This window comes from Tyto alba, unplaced genomic scaffold (genome assembly GCF_018691265.1).
Source record: "Tyto alba isolate M040663 unplaced genomic scaffold, T.alba_DEE_v4.0 Super-Scaffold_20000042, whole genome shotgun sequence".
Classification (NCBI taxonomy): Eukaryota; Metazoa; Chordata; class Aves; order Strigiformes; family Tytonidae; genus Tyto; species Tyto alba.
In genome coordinates this window covers 5,089,004-5,110,414 of record NW_024881293.1, presented here as the reverse complement: position 1 = coordinate 5,110,414, position 21,411 = coordinate 5,089,004, and the positions used below count along the sequence as shown (strand labels likewise).

At 40.3% G+C, this 21,411-nt stretch overlaps 1 protein-coding gene across 5 annotated transcripts in view; it reads right to left on the bottom strand.

The window, feature by feature from the left end:
• Positions 1-21,411, bottom strand: part of RERE (arginine-glutamic acid dipeptide repeats) — a 255,060-nt gene that overhangs the window by 42,744 nt on the left and 190,905 nt on the right. For all 5 annotated transcript variants that reach the window (XM_042794277.1, XM_033007501.2, XM_033007502.2 and 2 more), the window contains one exon: positions 12,417-12,497. In XM_042794277.1, coding sequence (XP_042650211.1) covers positions 12,417-12,497 — 81 coding nt within the window. The remainder of the gene's footprint in view (positions 1-12,416; positions 12,498-21,411) is intronic.

Genomic DNA, 21,411 nt, shown 5'->3' with positions numbered 1-21,411 from the left:
CATTGAAGGTGGAAGGCCTTTGTCCATGCCACTTCTTCATAACAAGCTGAAAGCCCAGCTATAAAACCCACAGAGTTTTTCTACATACTTGATCTGATTTAACAGTGGGAATTAGGAAAATGCATTTTTCCACATGCTCTTTAAGCATCCAGAATGGGCAAGGTTTATGGCACATATTTTTAATCACATCTCAATCTTCAAGGTATGAAATACTGCAGAACAAAACCAGGGTCCAAACAAAAAACCCCACCTATTTCTGAAAATTATGTTCTTCCAGTATCTAAGCCATTATACACTGTGACTGTATTTACTCAAATACAATGCAAGGGAACCTACGCAGAAAGAGTAGTTTGTGCGACATCAAAATTGCAGAGAAGTCAGCCAAGCTCCAGTGAAGCACAACAGCCAAACATGGAGAACGCTGCCCAGGCAAAAAAAATAAACTTTTACCCAAACTAGTAAGTATACAATCTCTGAGGAGGTCATGAGGCTTACATGATACACCCTCTCTCCTACACAGACAGGCAGCAAATGTCTCTTTTGGGCTCTCAGAAACAAGGAAGCATTTAGAAGGGCAAAATCCCTTTTTCCCGTATCTTGTGCTGCTAAATAGAAAAGATATATCCAAGTAATGCAGTTAGCATTGCACATTTGTCTAAATTCACTCTTAACCCTAAAGGCCTAAAAAACTTCAGGGAAGGGAAAGTAACAGATGGAAAGTAATAATAGCTGCAGGAACAAGGAAAGAAGAGAGAAAACGTTTTTCTAGTTTAACGGGGTTTCTTCTGGGGGGTTTTTGTTTTGTTTTGTTTGCTTGTTTGTTGGGAGGTGGCATGATTTATTTCTCCAGTTCCCTCTCACTGCAATTCAGGTAATGAAAGACTTGAGCTTTGGCAAAGGTCCCCTCCTTAGCCATAAAAAAAAAAAAAAAAAAAAAAAAAGAAAAGAACCATAATTAAGCTTACCGGAAACAAAGCTAATCAAACTTGAACAGTAACAAAGGGCAACAGGAACACGTTCACTGTATCACATCTTCCTTGCTGGCCAAGAGCCCAGAGTTTTCATTACATTTTTTTTTTTCTTCTTCCCCCCCCCCCCCTTTTCACAATGGCATTAACAAGCCCTGGTCCAGGATGCCTTGCTTTACAAACTGTATTTGTAGGAGGTCAGCTTTTCATGAGGCCAGAAACCCAGCATGTGGAAAGCGTTAAGACTTTCATGTAGTAGAGGAGGTTCTTAAAACTACTACTGTTCAACTCCAAAATCTTGGAGCTTCACAGATCATTAGAGGTTTCTGAACCACAGAGAAGGGCAGAGCTAGGAAAATAAATCAAGAGTTCCTGTGGGATGTCCTAGTGCTTTACACAACAAGAGGCACCAGGCACAAAGCAGGCTCAGAATTAAGCAACAGGGAGGACTTCTCAAATTGCATGAGGAAAGAACTGTTTTATAACCTGGAATGTACTCTCCCCCTTTCTTTAAAGGTTAGGGTCTAGAGGCATTGTACAAAATAATTCAGTTTGTGTCATGGGCATAGGGAGGAAGGGGTAAGGGAGCACAGAAAGTATGTCTGGGGGAGGGAAAGGAGAGGAATCAACTGTCCTACCCAACAAGAACAATCTACTTCACCATGGCAATAGAAGTACTTATCAGCACCTTTTCAATGCCAAATTTCTTACTGCTGTACAGCAGTTTGGTAGCATGAAAAGAAACAATATTCCCTGCCAGTTTTCTATATACCAGATGACCAGAGCCAATAACGATTTCCTAACCATCAGTACTGTCAACATTTTTGATTTTGTCATTAATCTCCTAACACCTGTTCTGTTTCTTAAGACTCCAAGTTCTTGAATACAGCGATTACTTCAGACACCATCTCTTTCATTTACATCTCCCCAAAAGAGAAAGTTCTGAAGTTCCCATTTACAAAGAATAGGGGAATTGAAAAATTTAATCTTGAAAGAGCTAAATCAGAAGGAAACACAGCAGTCAAAGTTCTAAGATGTTTAAAAAATAAGGGATGTAAAAAGCAACAGGTTTTCTGTGGAACCTGCTTTGATTACTCAATGCTTGATGCGACACTAGCTGTACCTTCTTAACTAAACTAAAAGCAAGAAATGAAGCAGGGTGTTGAATTTCTTGACCACAGAACATGTGATGCTGCAGGGTAAGAACCTCGTTCTAGCGGGGATGCTGTCAGCATGCTGTCGGCAGAGGGGGGCCCTTTCTCTCCAAGCCAAATATACTTACAGCCAAAGATACTGGGATCCACCAGCACCAACGGCAGACCCCAGTCTTGCCAGGCACTTACTCCTCACAAACAGGAAGGAGAAACCCAAACCCTAAGCATTTCACATGGCTCACAGATTCATCATCTTTGTTTTCCACATACCAGAAGACATTAAGATGCCTGAAAATGCATTCTACCTCTTGGCAGGGAAAGGAAATATATCCCCCACTCTAAATCCACCACCATACACATGTATACAGGGCTATGGTTCGGATTTGCAGCCTTCCTCCTACCAGTTGAACACCTCCTCTTCCCTTACATGCTGCTGTGGTAAGAGCAGTAGATGCTTACCCAAGAGAACACCACCATCACCTGTACGTAATCATTAGCACTTTTATGTCCTGAGAATTTGAATTCTATCACAGTCCTAAGCATTTTTCTTTCAGATACAAAATAGAAAGGGGAAACAAAACAAAAGCAAACATAGCAGATTGCAGCTTGTGATGTTAAATGTTTCTTAAAGTACAAGATTTACAGAGCATGTTATATCCACAAACTGCCTTAGTTTCCCCTATGGCACAGACCCTTTAAACAAAAGCCACTATTCTTAACTCCCTGTTCTCAGTTTATTCCAAAAGCTGTGTAATTCCTGGGAGTTTTCCTTGGCAAGGAAAAAAAATCCAAACAAAAATAAAAACCAAACCAACAAAAAAACAGTAATCAAGCACTGCTTCTTTTTTACAGCTGGTTTGAAACAAAAATGACAAAATGAGTGCATCTGTCTACTGAAATCGTTATTGTCTTGTTCTCACAGTACAGTTATAGCAGCATATTACAGGATATTTAGAACTGAATAATGTATTTGGGGGCTGATTCTATGCCAACAGAACACTGTAGATACCGTTCTTACGGTGCCATCTGGGGCAGGAAGCAACGATTAAGGCCAATGATCTGTTGTATAAGAAGAAAGTTAATTTCATGCTCAGTGTGGCAGGCAAGACGCATTAAAAGTATAGTTTACTCTCTGCCAACAGACAGTTTTTATTTTTTTTTCCTGGTGCACAATCTTTTGCCACCAAATGGCTCGCTCTGTTGAACCCCACACAACCTGGACAACAGTTTTATGTATGCTTGTGTTAAGGATCTGAAAACTGCTTTGCACTGCTAAGCACTCCAGATCACCCTGACTCTCCTGTAACATGACTCTCACAACAGGTCAAAGCTGTTTACATTTATTTACTTCCTGAACTTGAAAATTCAAAGAAAACTGCTGCAATATCTTTTGAAATTATAATCTCTCACACACACACACTGTAAATACATACATGAAATGGCACCACTTGGGACAACACCTAGATAACATCCGCAGTTATGTGAGCTACAATCTAGCTGCCCCTGCTCCATTTTTTCCCCTTAATGGTGCATTTGTAATTAATCTTCATTATCACTGACTAGGATAAAAGCAGCAGTATGGGTGCTGAGGAGGAGAAAATCAAGTAGCAAGACAGAATGCTCATTCCTCAAATGTAAGCAAGCCACCAGTCTGGCAAAAACTGTGAGCAATCCGCACTGGCTTGCAGTGGATAACTGAGGATGAAATTTGGCCCAAATACACACACACAAAATCAACAAACCAATTACATATATGCCATAAACATCAAGTTTAAACACCCGAGCTGAATTAGCTGTAAAAACTGCTTGAGTTACACTGCAGTTTGTTTTTTGGGATCTCAGACTTGAGCAATTGCCATAAAACTCACTGCTTGCCAACTGAACCACTTGTCACCACATCTCCCTCCCTCTCTAAAAACCCTTTTTGAAAACAATTCCTTTGTCTGCTCCATACAGGAATTTTTTAAAATTAGCATTCCCACTGCACAGATAAGAGGGACTGACCAGCACCAGGCAGACACCACCTGAAGCACACACTAGCAGTGATACGTTGCTCTTCCAAAGAGCCTTGCATTGTGTTGTCCCCTTTGGCCCCGTCCCCCCAAACAGACACCACCATCTAAGAAAGCCATGTCCATGCATAGAAAAAGTCTTTAGCTTGCTATAAATCAGAGCCACTGATTCACGTGTATCTTTCATCGATCAAATCAAGTACTCGTAGGATGAGATTTGTGCAACATCACTTTTACATCAGTGAAACTATTAGAAAGAACATCAAGGCTTATCAACCTGCTTTGCCACAGAAGATTTTGGGTTCCCTGAGCAGGTCACTAGGTTTGCTTCTGACTCAGCTCTTCTAAAAACTTCAGTTCCACACCCAGCAAGGCTGTACATTAGGTACACGATTAAAGATCAGGAGATCCTCAGATACCAGTTGTGGGTCTGTGAGTTAGTACCAGAGAGGATTACGTGGAGCAGATTTCCCTATTAAGCCATTTAAAAAAATCATACACCAGGCAGGATTAAACAGATTAATTTCTTCAAGGAGTTACTCAACTTTTCTAACATCAGCACTGTTCTAGGACAGGATGTCCCAAAAGCATCACTGTTGCTTATATTATTTTTGCCCTTCTGAAAGCCATCTTAAAGTTTTAAAGCATATCTTCAGACACTAACTGGATAGGAAAGAAACAACATGAAGGGTTTGGTGTGTGGCATCCACGGAAAAGAATCTTGCCACAAATAGGACACTCAACCATGAAAATAAACGGCACAAATTCTCAAAGAGATACCTATTTTATGTACCTGAGATTCACTGGACCTTAGGATTGATGTCTGAATATTTGATACAATCTGACAACTACTATAAAAGAAAAAAGCTAGTATGTCTTCTTATAGGGAAAGAAAAACATAGAAAAAAGTATACAGCTGCCTCTGAACAAAAATGTTTTAACCAGAGTCACACATACCCTTTAGCATAGATGCAAAAAAGGTAATTCACAATAAGAAAATAAACAAATGCCTTGTGATGGTGAATTATAAACAGAAGGTAAGGAAAATGCAGTGTAACAGAACTATGAGTCGTCACAGAAGCACTGTGTTCTCTCAGTTGTTGAGGAAGACTTGGACAGTATTGTATCAATTTCCCAAACAATCTTGGCTTTGATTTTCAACCACATACCTTTCACTGCAAAGCAGAAACTGTCCTTTTTGGCTCTCTGACAGAACTCAATACAATTGCCTAATGGCCCTCTTTTGCTTGCAACAATATTTTACTTCTACCTACCTCTAAACCTTCAGAGAAAAATAAACAATGAGTTCCAATCTTGTAATGTAAAATAATAAAAAAACCACCCACCAGAGTGCAGAGTTGATTTATTACCGATGCTAAATGCAATTCTAGAGTCCAGTTGGCACAGTGGATACACCTTCTGGTTTTATGCTCTTCACCTATGAAGGTTTCTTAGTAAGAAACTCAAAAAAGCAGCCCAGGTTTTGAGCTGATTACGCTAAATTACCTTCAGAACACAAAAGTAAAATAATACAGTTGAAAACTAATTCTCTTAAGAGAAAGCTTAAAAGATTTAAAATTAACAAAACCAAAGCACATTTGGTACTTTCTTTCTTTGGTTTTACTTGCTTCAGCTGAAATAAAGACACACAGGTAAAAGGGTATTTTGGTCTTTGGAAGATGTAACCATAGTCATTAATTAGATGATCATGTGCTCTAGGCCCTGAAAGTGAACTATGTAAGAAGGCAGGTCACAGAGCAAAGATTTAAAATCTAAGCAATATGTATCTTCAGGATATGTTAAGTCTAAAGAAGAAACTCAGGAAACTGAAATAAAAGGAACACACATGATGTATATAAACCACTACACTGGAACTGTGGGCCAAGCTTGTCCAATGAAGTATACAGTCAGCAGCTCAACTCACCTGTAAGACCTGAAATCAGTTTTAGAGATGAAGGCGACATGGTATATACCAGAGTTAAACCTTTATGTTGCTTTAAAGACCTTTCTAAACCTTCTGGTTTATTATCCAATAAAATGATGACATTTGCAATAGGTTTAACAGTTAAACTTTAAAAACAAGCCAAATCACAGTGAACACAAACTGAACATCCCTTACAGATGATCTACTTTTTGTAAACAGCTTTCAGCTCAGTGCCACTTAAATTTAGGAATATCTCCATTTGAGTTCAGCTCCTATGAGCTCAGCATTTCATTAAATTCTTTGGCTTACTTATTCTGCTCCTGGTGAGAAGCGTGAACTGAATTACTGTATGCCTCCTCAGTACACTGCTTTACCTTAAAGCCAAACATATTAGTGTTCTCCCTCAATCAGCTAAGATAGCCACACTAAAAAAAAAAAAAAAAAAAAAGAAAAAAAAGAAAAGCAACATGTTCCCTACGGAAGAGTTTGTTATGCAAATGAATCAATGGTTTCACTTACACAGGAAAAGCAACTGATGCCTCTGCCCATTTTTCAAAATGGACTGAAGCCCAGTAGGATATCTGCTATGACTAAAGAAAAAAAAGTCCGAGGCTATCATTTTTAAAACATGAAGCCTATAGTCCCTGTTTTAACAAGAACAAAACCCTCCAACTGTAATATCCATGCAATGGAAGCACTAGCAGCAGTGCGCAGAGATGAAATGAAAAGAAGCAGTGGCTGTTTATGTTGGCAGTCGCTTCAAACTCTAATGGAAAATTTCAGCTCTGGCTGCATCTAGGCTAGAGAACAAGTTATTAAGGAAAAAGGTTCAGCTTTCAAACAGAAAAGGCTTACATAGCTTGTCCCTTTCAGAACACTCCTACAGCAAAGACAAGTCAGGAAAAAATATGCCTTGACTATGCAATGTATTAATATCCTATCATTAGAGGAATATACCATCTAATAAAATGTACTTCCTTTGGGAAAGGAGAACAGTGATAATGCCCGTGCCACAGACACAAACTCAGCTGTTGCTGTAAGTAAGTTATATCAATAAACGCAAATATTAAAAAGCCAATGTAGAGCTAACTATTCACTTTATACTAACAGACCAAAATATATTCACCTAATTATCCCCCTCTTTTGATCAAAGGAAAACTGCTATTTGAACAATTATGTCGAGGGAGAATCTTTACCTTTCATATGCTCATGAGAATTTTGCATAATATTACTAAGGCTGTTTGTTGACATGATTATTATACAGTTCGTCCTCAGAGAGGACAAACACCTTGCCAGCCTGCACATATGGTAACTGCAGTGACCTTTCAGTTACTACACATTTGCACTATATTTAAGAGCTACTCAGGAAGCCAATATTGTATATTATGTAACACAAGATTAAGCATTAATGAGGCAAGAATAAAATTGTTTATCTAAACCCCAATCTAAATTTAAACAGAAGTTTATGCTGAAAGCTCACACTGCACTCATTTTGTCTCCTACTATTAACAGAGCACATCTTATTTAGTCTCTGATGTATGTCCCAGCAGCATTTGGAGAAAAAGATACTGCTATCTGAAGATAGGAGATTTTTCCTACAGCAGAAAATGATGCATATTTAGTTCTCATGCGCATAAATACAGCATGCTGCAGGTATTTTGATCCAAGGAAAACAGTTGATATTCATGACTTCTGTTTACACAGTATTTTAAAGCTAAATACAGAAGAAACCACCCAGAGGCAAGACCTTTCGATTGCATACTGTCAGCTCTTGCGAAGCAGCCAAACTGAAAATCACACACACCAAAGCTACCTGTGTGCTCAACAGGGAAATTCAAAACCAGACCAAAGTCTGCATGCCTCCACAAAGATTCACTGTCCTCTTTTTAGATTTCTCACTACGCGAGCAGCTCTACAAGGCTCACTAAGGAGCTTCAGCATGCCAGAAAAAAGACAAGCAGACAATCAGACCATGGTCACAATCACTGTACCATAAACCTTCCCTGAAGAACGTGGTGGGAATCATGCGAGAACCTCAAAACATTCAGAGAAGCGTCCAGTTTTAAGGATAGGTAGAAGAGGTCAAAACTACTTAGGCCTATTCCCATGAAAGACACAGTGTTTCCAAAACCTCGATTCAACTGCAGCATATGCCGCAACTATCCAACTATATAACATATTATTCTTAAACCTATGTAAGGCTGCCAAGGGGACAATCACATACATCCCCGTCCCTCTCTAGCGGCTAACTAACCGGCATAAGATGTTTGAGTTCCGCTGGCCAGACAACACATCTGACATAAAGCAGGCTGCAGGAACTCCAACCAGAGGAAAACAGATCTGTTTTTTTCTGGGACCGTGGCCTTAAATAGTTCAGGCAAAGTGGAAGTGCAGCCTAGCTGAAGGTCAGAGAAGAGTTTCTGAGTGACCAGCACAAAGGTAGGCCGCAGCTCTAACCACGAGCAGGCTGACACCAGGCCCCAGTGCCCTCCTCCTCCTGCTCTGACTGGACCTTGTTGCTCTGCACACACTCACATTCATTCCATGTTTCCATTTACCTTTTGTATGTCAGGAACACAGAATTAAGCTATTTACAAGAGGAAGGTAAGACAATCCCCAGCCTTGTAGGCATCTAAGTACACTTATCTCAGGCCTCCCACAATGCTGCTGGCTTCTAAAACTCTCAAATTCAAGTAGCTCTGTGTAATCACCTAAAGAATTCAGAGCAGAACAATTTTAAATATTTTGCAAATCCTGTATTATCACAAAGTTTTAGCAAATTATCCCAAAACGGGACAGAATCACATTTAAAACCAAGTCAGATATTTTAAAAAACATGTTGCCAGCTGTATACCTTGCATTCTCACAACTTATCAATTTAAATGACAGTTATTAATGAAAACTGGTCATGTCACATAGGTGTCTCCAAAACTTTCTTCACGGCTTACCATGTGGTAAAATCAAAAGTGCTGCAAAACATGAACCAAATGAGCAGGACACTTCAACTGTGACATTCAAGTCTAACTAAGAGAAAACTATTCGGGAGAAAAGGAAAAAAGATACATGGGAACAGTGGAGAAGACAGAGTTAAAACAGAGTTCAATGGAAACGCAAGGAAGTTTCCTAAGTTTTATTTAAGCTCATCTACATGGAGGCACATTTTCTCCCCAATATCGGCAGGCTAACACTTACTGATCCAGCCTGAAGACCACTGGCTTTCCTTATCTGTTTCAGCATTCCCACTTCAGCAGAGGGCATGCTCAGATGAGAGCTGATTTTAGTTCCTGTGTCTCTTCCTTACAAAAGCTTGAAGGCAATACTACAGCTATTCATGCTTCTGCACACTGGGAATCCCTCTCAGACATAAACTTTGAAATAAACTGAAAGAGTGAAGACCTAAACAAACATACAGCTCTGAAATACAGTAAACATTTCCTTTCATAATGATTTTTTTCTTTCTGCTTGTTCATTTAGAAGGAATAATTAAAAAAATGTTGAAAAACTATGCTAAACTAGTTAAAACACATTGACAGACACAGGGTTTTCTTAAAAGATATTGTATATTAACTATGAAGAAGAAAAAAATAAAGAACTACAAAGGCACATCTCAAATAGGACACTCCTTAACATGCTTGTGGAAACAGTACAGTACAGCCTAGTTCTCATCTCTCACCATGGCCACTTTATATGGCTACCTTTTATAAATGAAATACAATGTCATATTCACTTCTATATTCTGACTTCCTGTACAGTAGCCTCAGCTTAATATAATATAAAAAAAGGCTTAAGTCTCTACAACAATTTTGTATTTCTGTTGTATTACTTATCTTGCACTATTACAATGCTCCAACCATAGGGCTTATGGTGAAATTAGGAAGAGTTCTCCCCCAGTGAAAGCAGCATAAATATGTGTCTAAAAAAGGCATGTATTATACAAGAAGCATGATAATAAGGAGATTTAACTTTAAGTAGGTTTTGCAGAGAGGCACAAACGCTGGCTCCCCTCCCCACAAGCTTCAGCCACTGGTAAGGTAAACTCTAATAAATTAGAAATGTGCAAGATGTATTGACCTATAGCCTGGTTTCCATTTAGGGCAAGTCACTTCAAGAATCCCCTGACTCATTTTCAAGTCACTTTTGTAGAACTTGGGAGTTGCCGTAGTGCTTCTGCGTCCACATAATAATTTTCAGAGTTTCACCTCATGTTAACATGGTGGCTAAACAGGAAAATAAGGCCTTTTTTCTAGCATTTCTGGAATTGCTAGAGGGTTACTTCACACTGCAATAGAAATATGGCAGGCAAAGTAACTGGAATTATTTTTGTGATGAAAAAAACACAGACAAATTAATTCCACAGCCTTATAATTTACATTATTCATATTCCACTTTAAGGAGGAAAAGCAAAACTGGATAGTCAAATATTATTTAGTGCAGCCTTTACTCTGCATGCCTTACTATAGCAAAACTGCTGTAAATTTTGTCTGAAAAAAGATTGGGAATTAAAAGAAAGCAGAAGTGAGACCTGTGGGCAAAAATAGGAAACAGAGATTAAACAATCCGTTGTAGGTCAAAGGTTATTTGTAGATCAGTAACCACTGGAGGCTAAAAAAGCCTGCTCAAAATCATCAACACACTCCTGCTCAGTTGTTCAAACTTAATATTTAATCTTCCCTACACTGAAAATTTAGACCTAATGAAACAAAAATGAAACACCTGAAAACTGATAACTTATACAGAGTTTCACACCACTTGCAAACTTGCAAAACTTTTACAAAAAGCCTTAGGCCTGATATGCAGGTTCAAATGTAGAAGTAGTACAAACAGGGTCAGACACCTGCCGCCAACTCTCAGTTCTTTAGGATGTTTTGGTTTTGTTTGTTTGGTTGGTTGGTTTTTTTTCTTTTTTTCCTTTCTCCTGCAAACTGTTTTTCTCTATCACAAAGAGACATTTTATATTTAAAAGCATATTTCACAGTTGCTGTGATTCAAACTTCAGACAAGAACTTTTGCCTCTCAGTAACTTTACCATCAGCAGAATTCATTTCTAAAGTAAACACCAATTTGTTTTAAATATATTGCTAGGAAATACTATAAAAAAAAAAAAAAAAGGAGTGCTTAAACTGACTAGGTGCTGGGTTTGTTAGATGCTGCTAAGCATACAACTTTGGCATTCCTTCTAAGCTGTCATCTTTCCAACACGGGGCCTTCATGCCTCAAAATTCAACAGAATACTAAAGCAAAGTCTACCTACATCTGATTGTAATTGTTTTCCCACCTTTCTTAATAGAATTTGTGAACATATACACCAATTCAGGCACTCCAGGAATCATTTAATGCTCCTTTTTTTATTTGACTTATGCGTTGTTACTATTTACCAACAGAAGATTGTGGTAGCACAGCATCGGTATCTCAGGAACACCTCAGAAGAGAATGGAAATGTGCTACAGTAAGTGATAGGTTTTAAAATATTTTTACAGTAATGCTCTTCCCCAATGAACATCCAAATTCCAAACAAACAGAAGTCTAAACAACCAATTATACTTTAAATAAATATTTTCCAGATCACTAACACACTGCTAGAAAATAGTCAAATTCAATTTTCATTATTTCCCTTCTAAATTCAGAACAAATATGAAAACTGCTTTCCAAAACCATCCTCCCCATAGTGAAATGACACCTGCAGAATAGAAACCGAAGCTTCTAGAGAAGCTTGGCAATTAGGACTAATGGAAAAGTAACTAGATTCCCAAGGCTTCCCAAACCCTCTTTCCTTTGAAGAAGTCAGCCACTCCTCCCTGTCCATCTTCCTTCTAAGCACTTGCCAGGATTTTCGATAGCATGACAGTTATGTAAGCTTTATGAAGTTCACTGGAGTAATAAGCCACAGATCAATTCAGAAAAGTGAAGTTACACACTTGCTGCCCACATTTCGGGAACGTGAAGAGTTAAACACAACAACCGAATTCACAGAAGCAGGCACATACCTCAGTCTTCCAGATTCAATTAGATTTTGTTTTGGCTTTCTTTAATTACCCACTGCCATTTGAGCCCAACTGGGTGACATAAATGTATTATCCCATCATAATGTCAGAATTTAAAATTAGATTTGGTCTCCATAAATACACTTCATCCAACCTTAGTGACTCCGTCCAGCAATGACGACTATTTTATGTAACATCTTTCATAAACTAAGACCTAAAAACTGCACTAAAAATTACAACTACCTTTCCTGGTTGTGGATTTCTCCTCCATTTATCTGAAGAGAATTCAGTTCAGGGTGAAAAGGAAATAGTTTCAGAAGATCAAACACTGAATCAGCAAGAGAAAAGCAAATTACATTAAGTCCAAATGTACTTACAGTCTCCTTATTCGGAAGCAACTCCTTTCGGATCCTGAAGAAGTTCTTGCCGTACTGCCTCAACCCCTTAATAAAACGTTTCTGTGATAAAAGATAACAAAAACAGTATGTCAGCAGAAGCGGAAAAAAAAAAATCTTGTTAACCGGTACAACAGCCAAACAATGTTCTGAGCTTAAGGTCTGTCGACAGAAGAAAACGTATACCTACACATCAACTGAAAACAGACGGGGGAAAAAAGGCTTTGAAAAGATACCGAAAAATTCAAACCACATTCCCTTCTATGCCAAACTTCCAATATTTGAGGCTTAAAAAAAGTCAGTACCACAGTCAGTTCTTTCCCAAACCGACCGAAGTGTTCTGCCGCACGTCTCCTTTGAAGTCTATTTTTCAACTACGAAGAAGCAGGCGAAGGAAAATACGCAACGCTGATTTCAGAGGGAGAAAAGTGACCCTCCGGAGAAGGTGTCGCAGGGGTTAAAGAGTCCTTGCAGCCGCCAACCCCTCCGGCTTCACCCTTCCCGAGGATTTTCGGCGGAATCCCAGCGAACGCCTTCCCCAGCAAGCCAGCCCTCCGCCAGACGGGAGCGGAGCCGCCGCGGCCGCTCCCCCTCCGCGGCTCGCAGCGGTCCGCGGTCGCTCGCCACGCCGAGACACTTCCTCCTCCTCCTCCTCCTCCTCCTCCTCCTCTCGCCCTGCAACCGGGGCCGCGGAGCGGGGGGGTAGCGGCGGTGAGGGCGCAGGTGGGGAGCGCGGCGGGGCCGAGCCGAGCCGAGCCGAGCCGAGCCGAGCCGAGCGCCGGGCGGGAGGCGGCGGCCGCGGCCGCCCAGCATGTGATCGCGGCGGGGCTGGGCGGCGCGGCACCCGCGGGGCGCGCCGCAAAAGGCGGCCTGGATCGCCGGGGTGTGGGTGGGTGGGGGCGCGTGGGTTCCTCCCCCCCCCCTTCCCGCCCCCGGGAAAAGCCCCGCGAAATCTGCCGCCGGTTTAACGCCCGGCCGGGCCCCGGGGGCTCTGCAGCGCGGGGGGAGGGGGCGTGCGTGTCTTCGTTCCGCACCCCGCCGCTGCCCCCCCCCGCCCCTTTCAGCTGCCCCTTGCACCCCTCCTGCCCCCGCCCTCCCTCCCCCCAACAATCGCCTCAGGCTCCAGCTATAAGCAGCGCTCCCTCCCCTCCTCCTCTTTCCGGGGCAAGACCCAGCGCAGCCCACAGCTATGGGACCAGGCCCACCTAGAACCCAAAGCTGCACCTAGACTCCAAAATTGCACCCCCTCAAGCTGTACCAGGACATGAAGGCTAAACCCAGAGCACCTCTTCTTAGGAAGACCAGTCCCAAGGAATTCTTCCTTTGCTATAAAGGAGCATACAGGTATAAACACTAGCAAATATCAAAAATTCTGCCAGCAAAAAAAAGGTAAGAGATGTTGAGTATATGGACCCTAACATTCTGGGGGAAAGGAAATGACAATAATTCCCTAAAAAAAATCCATACCTCAAACTGGCTTAACACATTTTGGACCACACCTTCTTGCAAACATCTATTTAGAGGTGGCAGGCAGGCAATTAGAGGCTTCCGTATTGTGAACTGGATAAGGAATCCCAGAAAGGGTAGTTCACTACTACAGCAGTGCTCTGTATATCTCAGACTCCCATCACAATCCTGAATATGAGTGAGCAGTCCCTTTGAAACCTCACGCATGTTATTCTGCAGATACGCTCCCACAGGGATCTATCCTTACCTAACCCTGACCCTCAAAACCAGCAAGACTGCTGGGGTTGGCCCAGAACATGCCTGGGAGCACTGAGACAAGAATTAACCACCAGTTGTATATGCTTTGAGATTACAGTCCCTTCCAATATATGATTTGCTAATACCCACCTGCTCCTTTTAAACTAGCCATCAGAGCATGTGGGAGTTTAAGAGATCGGCGACAGGGGTGCTTGGGATCCTCAAACAAGAAAAATTTTGCTGTAGCAAGGCACCAGCCCCTCATTCCCAGGCAGAAGTCACAGGTATCTGCAGAGCAAGATACCAAGACTGCCTACAGTGTGTAAGTGGCCACTAATGCACACGCATACTTCTCACTTCTTACCATGTGAATGACAAGGAATTTTCATTGCACTGAGGGGGAGGCCAATCGCTGCCCTGGCGCCATGGGCATTCCTCTTCTGGGCAGGAAAAGATGGCAGCAGCAACAACAACCGTACCCTCATACCACTGCCAAGATCTCAGAGAGCAATGTAATTCCTGTCTGCAGCTTATCACAAAGACTGAAAATCTACTAAATCAAGAAACACTTAAAACCAGGCAATCTGAAGGGAAAACAGATTCTAAACGATGCAGCTCGGTCCCTGGCTTTGACATCACTGCCTCGTGGACTGTATCAGAGGTACGATGCTTTTGCAGCAGCAGTTAACAGCATATATAGAAAAAGGTGACATAAAAAGCTGTAGGGGAATAAGAAACCAGAGCTGAAACACTCCAACCATGGATGAAAAAGCACAGGGAAATATGAGAGAGCAATCTGGTCTACTGCATAAAATGAAAAGCCCTGAATCCCTATTTCTCATTTTGCCAAAGACTTACTATGGTGTACCTGAATTCTCAGGGGTCCATTTTATTTATTTTTTAAGATTCCTTTCAACCAAACTATTTTACATTTGGTTTGTGTTGTGATTCAACCCTGTATTAAAAAAAGCCGATGACAAACTGTTTTCCTTTGAACTCATGAGATGTCAAAAATTCCTACTGGGAATGCAAGCCTAGCATATAGCCTATCTGAATAACAGAGGGAGCTTGAAATGCTGTTTTGAATTTCCAAATATGAATGAAGTCAGTCCTTCTGGCACTCTGAAGTTTTGGCCAATTATGCTGTCACCTTTATTGGTGTCATACAGAATTAGAATTATCACTAGGCCATTGAGGCAGTGCAAGACATCCAACTATAAAATAGGTGTGTGCCTCTACTGAAAGGCAAAAGAAAGCCACTTCTTAATACACAAAGAACAAAGCACACAAAAATTAGTTTCTGACACTTAGAAAGAAATTATAAAACTTAACAAAATGATCAAGGTTCTTTAAAACATTTTACTTTTTCAGATTTTCCTTCCTATCCTAGTCTTCCATTAATTCCATCATGTTCAGTTCTCCCGTCGCCTGCAGCAAGAACAGCTACTTCTTTTCTCCAAGTCAAGCACAACAGAGACCTCTAAATGTTTTTAAATATAAAAGATCTAAACAGTTGCACACCAAATCAGAAGTGACCTGTTGCTCTTCAGTGCCTCATAAAACAGGCTGCATAAAACAGTTTAAATTTTCTCTCCTCTGCACAAATGACATGCAACAAATTTTCTGTCTGCATTTTAATGGTGCAGGAGATGTTGCACTACTCACAGAAGGCATCTGAAAATGACAGCTGCTGAATTAAAACATTCTTACAATACAGGGCTGGTGGAACAATGGGGCTTAGACCTATGGATGCACAAGAAAGAAGTTTTGATAAAAAGGGGAAGTGGCTCTAGAGCACAATGGTTTTAAAATCCAAGTTCTGTACTTTTAAAACTTAAGATAAACATTTTGATTTTAGCCCTTCCTTATGTTTAACTTTACAGCATTATTTATGACAGAATTCTGTCAGCATTGTTGTTCATACTGTTCACTGAAAACAAACTGTAACAATTAAAAAAAAAATGCTATGGATAATTATTTCTGTGAAGTGGCATTAGGAAATCCCATGGCTTGCTAGGTCAGGCAGGGTTGATAGGCAATGCAGTTATATTTTACAAAGTGGTTACCAAGGCTATTGACCAGCTACAACACAAGATCTCCTAATATCATTTTATAATTTGAGCTTCCCCAATGAAATGTATTAAGATTCTGCAGTATCCTGCTACAATGTGTAAACAGGGAGCTATAAATAACCAAGGAAGAACAAGGAACAAACATGTTAATGTTTGCATATGTGTTACTTGCAAGTCCCATATTTTATCCCAAGAAACAAATATCATGACAAGATACACAAAGCCATTATGTTCTGACTAACAGAGCTCAGATGGCATGTTTATCAATGTGATGATAATGCCATTGCAAAGCTGTAGTTAAGGTTATGCGTCAGGGTTTCTATTATCAAGAGATTACAGCTTGGCAGGAAAAATTTGCTGCTGCATGCTGAAATTCAGCACCCCAGGTTTGAACTGGGAACTGAGGTTCGCAGTTCAGTTTTCTTCTTTACTGCAGAAATCTAAACCAAAGCTGTTTCTTAAAGCATTCAAGAATAACATCCAGTACAAATTAACCTGTTTAATTAATTTAAAAATTTCAAACTGAAACATCACAGGCTTCAGAAAGGCAGGACAAATGATAAAACTGTAAATTTGTAACTGATACTAATATGTCTCTTCTGAGGTGATGCTTCAATCAGGCTTAGATTAAAGGTATTTTCTCTAAGAAAATCCATGTGCTATTTCATTCCCTTCCCATGACTTCCACTTGGTTAATTAGTGAAGAGCATGCTGTAATGCAATATATTTACAAACACACAAACACAGAGCCTTTTCTGTTCCTTCTTAATCCAGGAAACAAGGAATTTTTTCTAAATCTTAAAAAAAAAATACATCTCTACTTTTGACCCTGTCCAAGAACAGCAAGTTCTTCTCTCAACCTTTTCCTTAATTATGAGCACATAAACATGGAAGATTTTGCTATCAAGAAAGGAATGGGTGCAGTTCATGTTTTGAAAGGCCCAAGGTTTTCTAGGCAGATGCCAATGGAAGTTTTCACCATCCTCCCTATTTAATATGCCTTTTTAAGTTTTATAGTAAATATGGTAGGTTAATAGTTAACAGCAAATAAACACTAAATGCATAAAACCATCTTTATTTCTTAAATTTCACAAGATGAAAAACTACGGCAGTTGTTCCGAGAAGAAAATGAAATCTGGTTATAGCTGCAAAACTTCTGTTAAATGTGCAGCACATTTATAGATTGCCCCAAACAATTTTTTAGCATGCAGACATTGCATATGCACACTAGCTGAATTGCAGTGGAAAGTACATTTTGTTAAAAGCTTGGTTGAATTTTAACATTATGTTTCGCTTATGTGCGTACAGTGCAAATAGAGGCAATTGCTGGTAACATTTAATGATATATATTGTCTTCTAGAAACAGAAGTATCCTGTTAGTTTCTTTAAGACACAGTTTAACCTAAAGATGTCAGGTGTATCTTACAAAAATGTAACTTGTGTTACACTTTTTTTTTTTTTTCTTTTCCCCACCAAATTATACCTGGCTATAACAGAAATGATGAAAGTATTTATTGTATCTTTACCTGAAAGAAATCCTATATGCTCAATAACAGACAGGACTAAGCACTGCTTAGTAATTCATTCCATCAAGGGCAAAAAGAAGTACTTCAAGTTAAAGAAGATGCAGCTGTCACACAGATCCAAGCTATTCTCAGAATCCACCTAACCACTGCAGACGCACAGCATGCCCATTTAACTCCTTCCACAAGCTGCTTTGTTCCCCGAATGCTCTTACCCAAAACGAGCCCGGCTGCCCCCACACCCCAGGCTGGGGCTGTGGCCAGCGGCGGGACGAGACGCTGCAGTCAGGCCCACACGCCCTTGCTGTCCCTGTCCCCTTCAGCCTTGGCTGCCAGGCTTTCTCCCAGTCCTGCCTTCTCAAACAGCCCAGACCAGGGACTGGTGGCTTGGGAAAAGCTGGGGAAAACACTCCCCAGCACTGAGCCCAAGAAGGCTGCACGATGGAGAGGCGGATAGGTGTTCTGGCTGGTCAGAGCGAGCACACGGTAGTCAAAGACTTCCACAAACACAATTTTAAGATGCACAAATAGCCAGCTAAAGAGGAGAGAAAGCTACAAAAGAAAAGGGGCGAAAGAGTTTTTTCTAGCAACAGGAGATGGCAGAAGGGAGAGAGGTTCCACAGAAATTTCTTGGCTTAAGAACTCATCTCGTCAGAGCAACTTGCCATGAACAAGGATTAGCCCCAAGGTAACAGAATATTCTAGGTTATGACAGTAGCATGTAGAATGAGGAACAAGCATGGTGACCTGGTGAAGCTTACCTGAAACCCTTTTTAAAAACAACAACAAAAAAAATTCAGTCCACTGGGAAAGAGGAGCTATCAAGAAAAATCTACATTCAGGCCTCTGCTATGTTCCTTTAACATGCCCTGTTGCTGGGAGAACAGGATATGCTTCAATCTCATCTGAAGTTCATTTTACTGTTTCCTGTCACTACCGTAACTCTACTTAATGTTTTTTAAATTTAATTCTGAGGTAACAAGCAATTTTACCCTTAGCATGAGATACTTGTGCTGTTGTGTGTTATGTCAGTTAACAGCAAGCTTGCAAAAATCACCTAGCTGGGAAACTTGTATAATACGAAGACACCATAAGCTTTCCCTAAATGTCTCTGCACATTATTCCAGACCTTGGCATCGTATCAGAGATGTATGACAGATCTCATACATACAAGCAGAAGTCATAGATCTTTGCAGAAATATCTATGTTCCCGCTGTTCTCTCAGGGTTAACTGCCTTTAGCCTACAACATCTCAGATGCTCTCAGGTTAAGTTTACTGCTCCGTCCCATCTCTGACCGCAGCACTTCTTCATCTACTCCTGTAGGAAGTAAGGCTGTCACCAGCTTGCAATTTAGAGTCTCCTCCTGAAGAGGCTTCACTGAAGCACAGGTCATGATTTGAAGGACCTTATTCTCTTCTCTGACACAACCATGCAAAGGTATGAGAAACTGTTCACACAGTCTGGCAGCTGCCTGAAGATGTCTGCAACCACTTACTACAAACCTCTGTTGCAAGAGACCTCTGTTGTAGGGGAACATCTGTGCTTTGATGACCACTGACACCATACACACAAGGTCTTTCATAATCTGTTTGGCTTGCAGAAAGTTGTGGAATAACATCAAGTAAAGATCCTTTACTCAGTGCACCATACACTGCACCAGCTAGCTAGGACAGCAAAGCTTGAACAGTAACAAATGCAGCCCACCCCTGCAATGCCATTCTTGTCTCTTGATTACAAACTACAAATTTTTAAGTAATCAATTTTGTTTGGTTGGGTTTTTTTTGTTTGTTTGTTTGTTTGTTTTTTGGTTTTGTTCATTTGCTTTTTTTAACAGTCCCTTTTCACAACTGTAAGTAAACAGGTCAATGTTTCTTAAATTGTGCCACAAACATGTTTCCAGACTTCCAGTCTAAGAGAGAAGGCACACATGCAGGTGATAATTTTGTAGAGCAAGACTGGAAGAGAATAATCACATATGTATGTGAGTGTGTGTATAGATACTTTTTTTGGTTGAAAACATCCCTTATCTCTGAAATATACTTAATTGTATGGCTTCTTTACTCAGCAGATTGTGACCATTGCTCAAGACACATACTAAAACCAAATTCAGCTTTCTTTTAATAAATACTGGTGGGTTTACTTTTCTTGTAAATTTTTTTCAATGAATTAAGTCTATTGTATCAAGACAGAATTGTCCTCTGACCTTTGGGATATTTTGAAAAGAAAATTACTTTTCAGCAAGTCCTCTTACTCAAAGATATGGAAAAACAGAAATATTTTGATGGCATTCATTAGATATCAATCTATACTAAAAAGCATTTATGTTCACATTAGACATTCAAAGCACCTCTTCAGAGTGCATTGCTGGTCATCTACACGTGATAAAAATCTCCTTAGACCATATGCCTGTAAGATCAGGTATCCTCTATAAACAAACTGACATCAGCTGAAAGGCTAAAAGGTGCCAAACAATTAGCTTTCCCTCCCAACTGGATTGCTTTGTCTTCCTGAAAAATTATACTGAAAAATTAAACCCTACCTCAAAGTGTACAGGATTCAACACCAAAGCATGATACAGATGCAGAGAGGCACCCAACACCCACCAGAGTCGGTGTTTGTACATCCATGGCCATATACACAGACACAAAGTCATTAAGCAGACTCCCTCAAGGGAATGCCAAAAGATCCTGAAATGATAATGATCCCCCTTCCATGGTGCTGCACTGTTGGCTTTTGTTTTGAACAATAGATCTCCCATGATACCTCTCGCTTGCTGAAAATATTGGTATTAAGTGAGCATGAGCACAGCTGTGTGTAAATTACATATATAAACAGATTAGATTTGTATATTTATACTGGATGCAAACACATTAATAGCACATTTGCATACACAGTTGGCTAAATGAGATTGCATGCAGAGCAGGATTACTAGTTACAAACACATTTATTTAGAGTTTTCAATAAAGTATTTATACTGCCATTCAAGAGGTCAAAGTGGATTCATCATCCATTCTCTCCTCTTTGCCTTCTTACAAGTACGCAAAAATGCTCTTGTCAACATGCCTTCCACTTCTTGCCAATCCCTCATCACAACTATTTGGGAAAAAGGACTTACAAGCTAGAGGAAGAAACTGAACTGGGGTGCTTACTGAAATATTAGCCAAATTTCCTTTAGTTTACTGAAGGTGATGGGGGGGGGATTAAGAGTTTTACATCTGACCAGAGCACGAACTACTACCTAAATGCCAGTTTATAAAACTCTTATCTTCCTGCTCTGTTTAGTGCCAGGGATCAATGCAAAAGTCTGTATGAAAGGCAACATGATAGCGAAGGTGACAACAGCTCTCAGACATTTCCAAAGCTGGCAGAGAATTCAACTATTCCTTCACCCCAGGCTTTGAGCTGTCAGGGTGCTGCTAACCTTATGTGCTAACCCCAGCTTTATTTTACCATCAGTAACTATAACAGAGCTATTTTTATAAAGAGAGAGATTTCAGGTTCACCCAAAGCAGTATGGAAAGCTTTGATACACTTCCTGTATTGTACCTGTTTCTGCACGAGAACCTAGATGAGAAAGAGAAAACAAAACAGAAAAAAAAAAAAAGTCTAAATAAGGAGCCTTTAGCTTTGCTCTAATTGTGCCCCGATTATTGGCTCTGGGTGCTTTCACTGCACA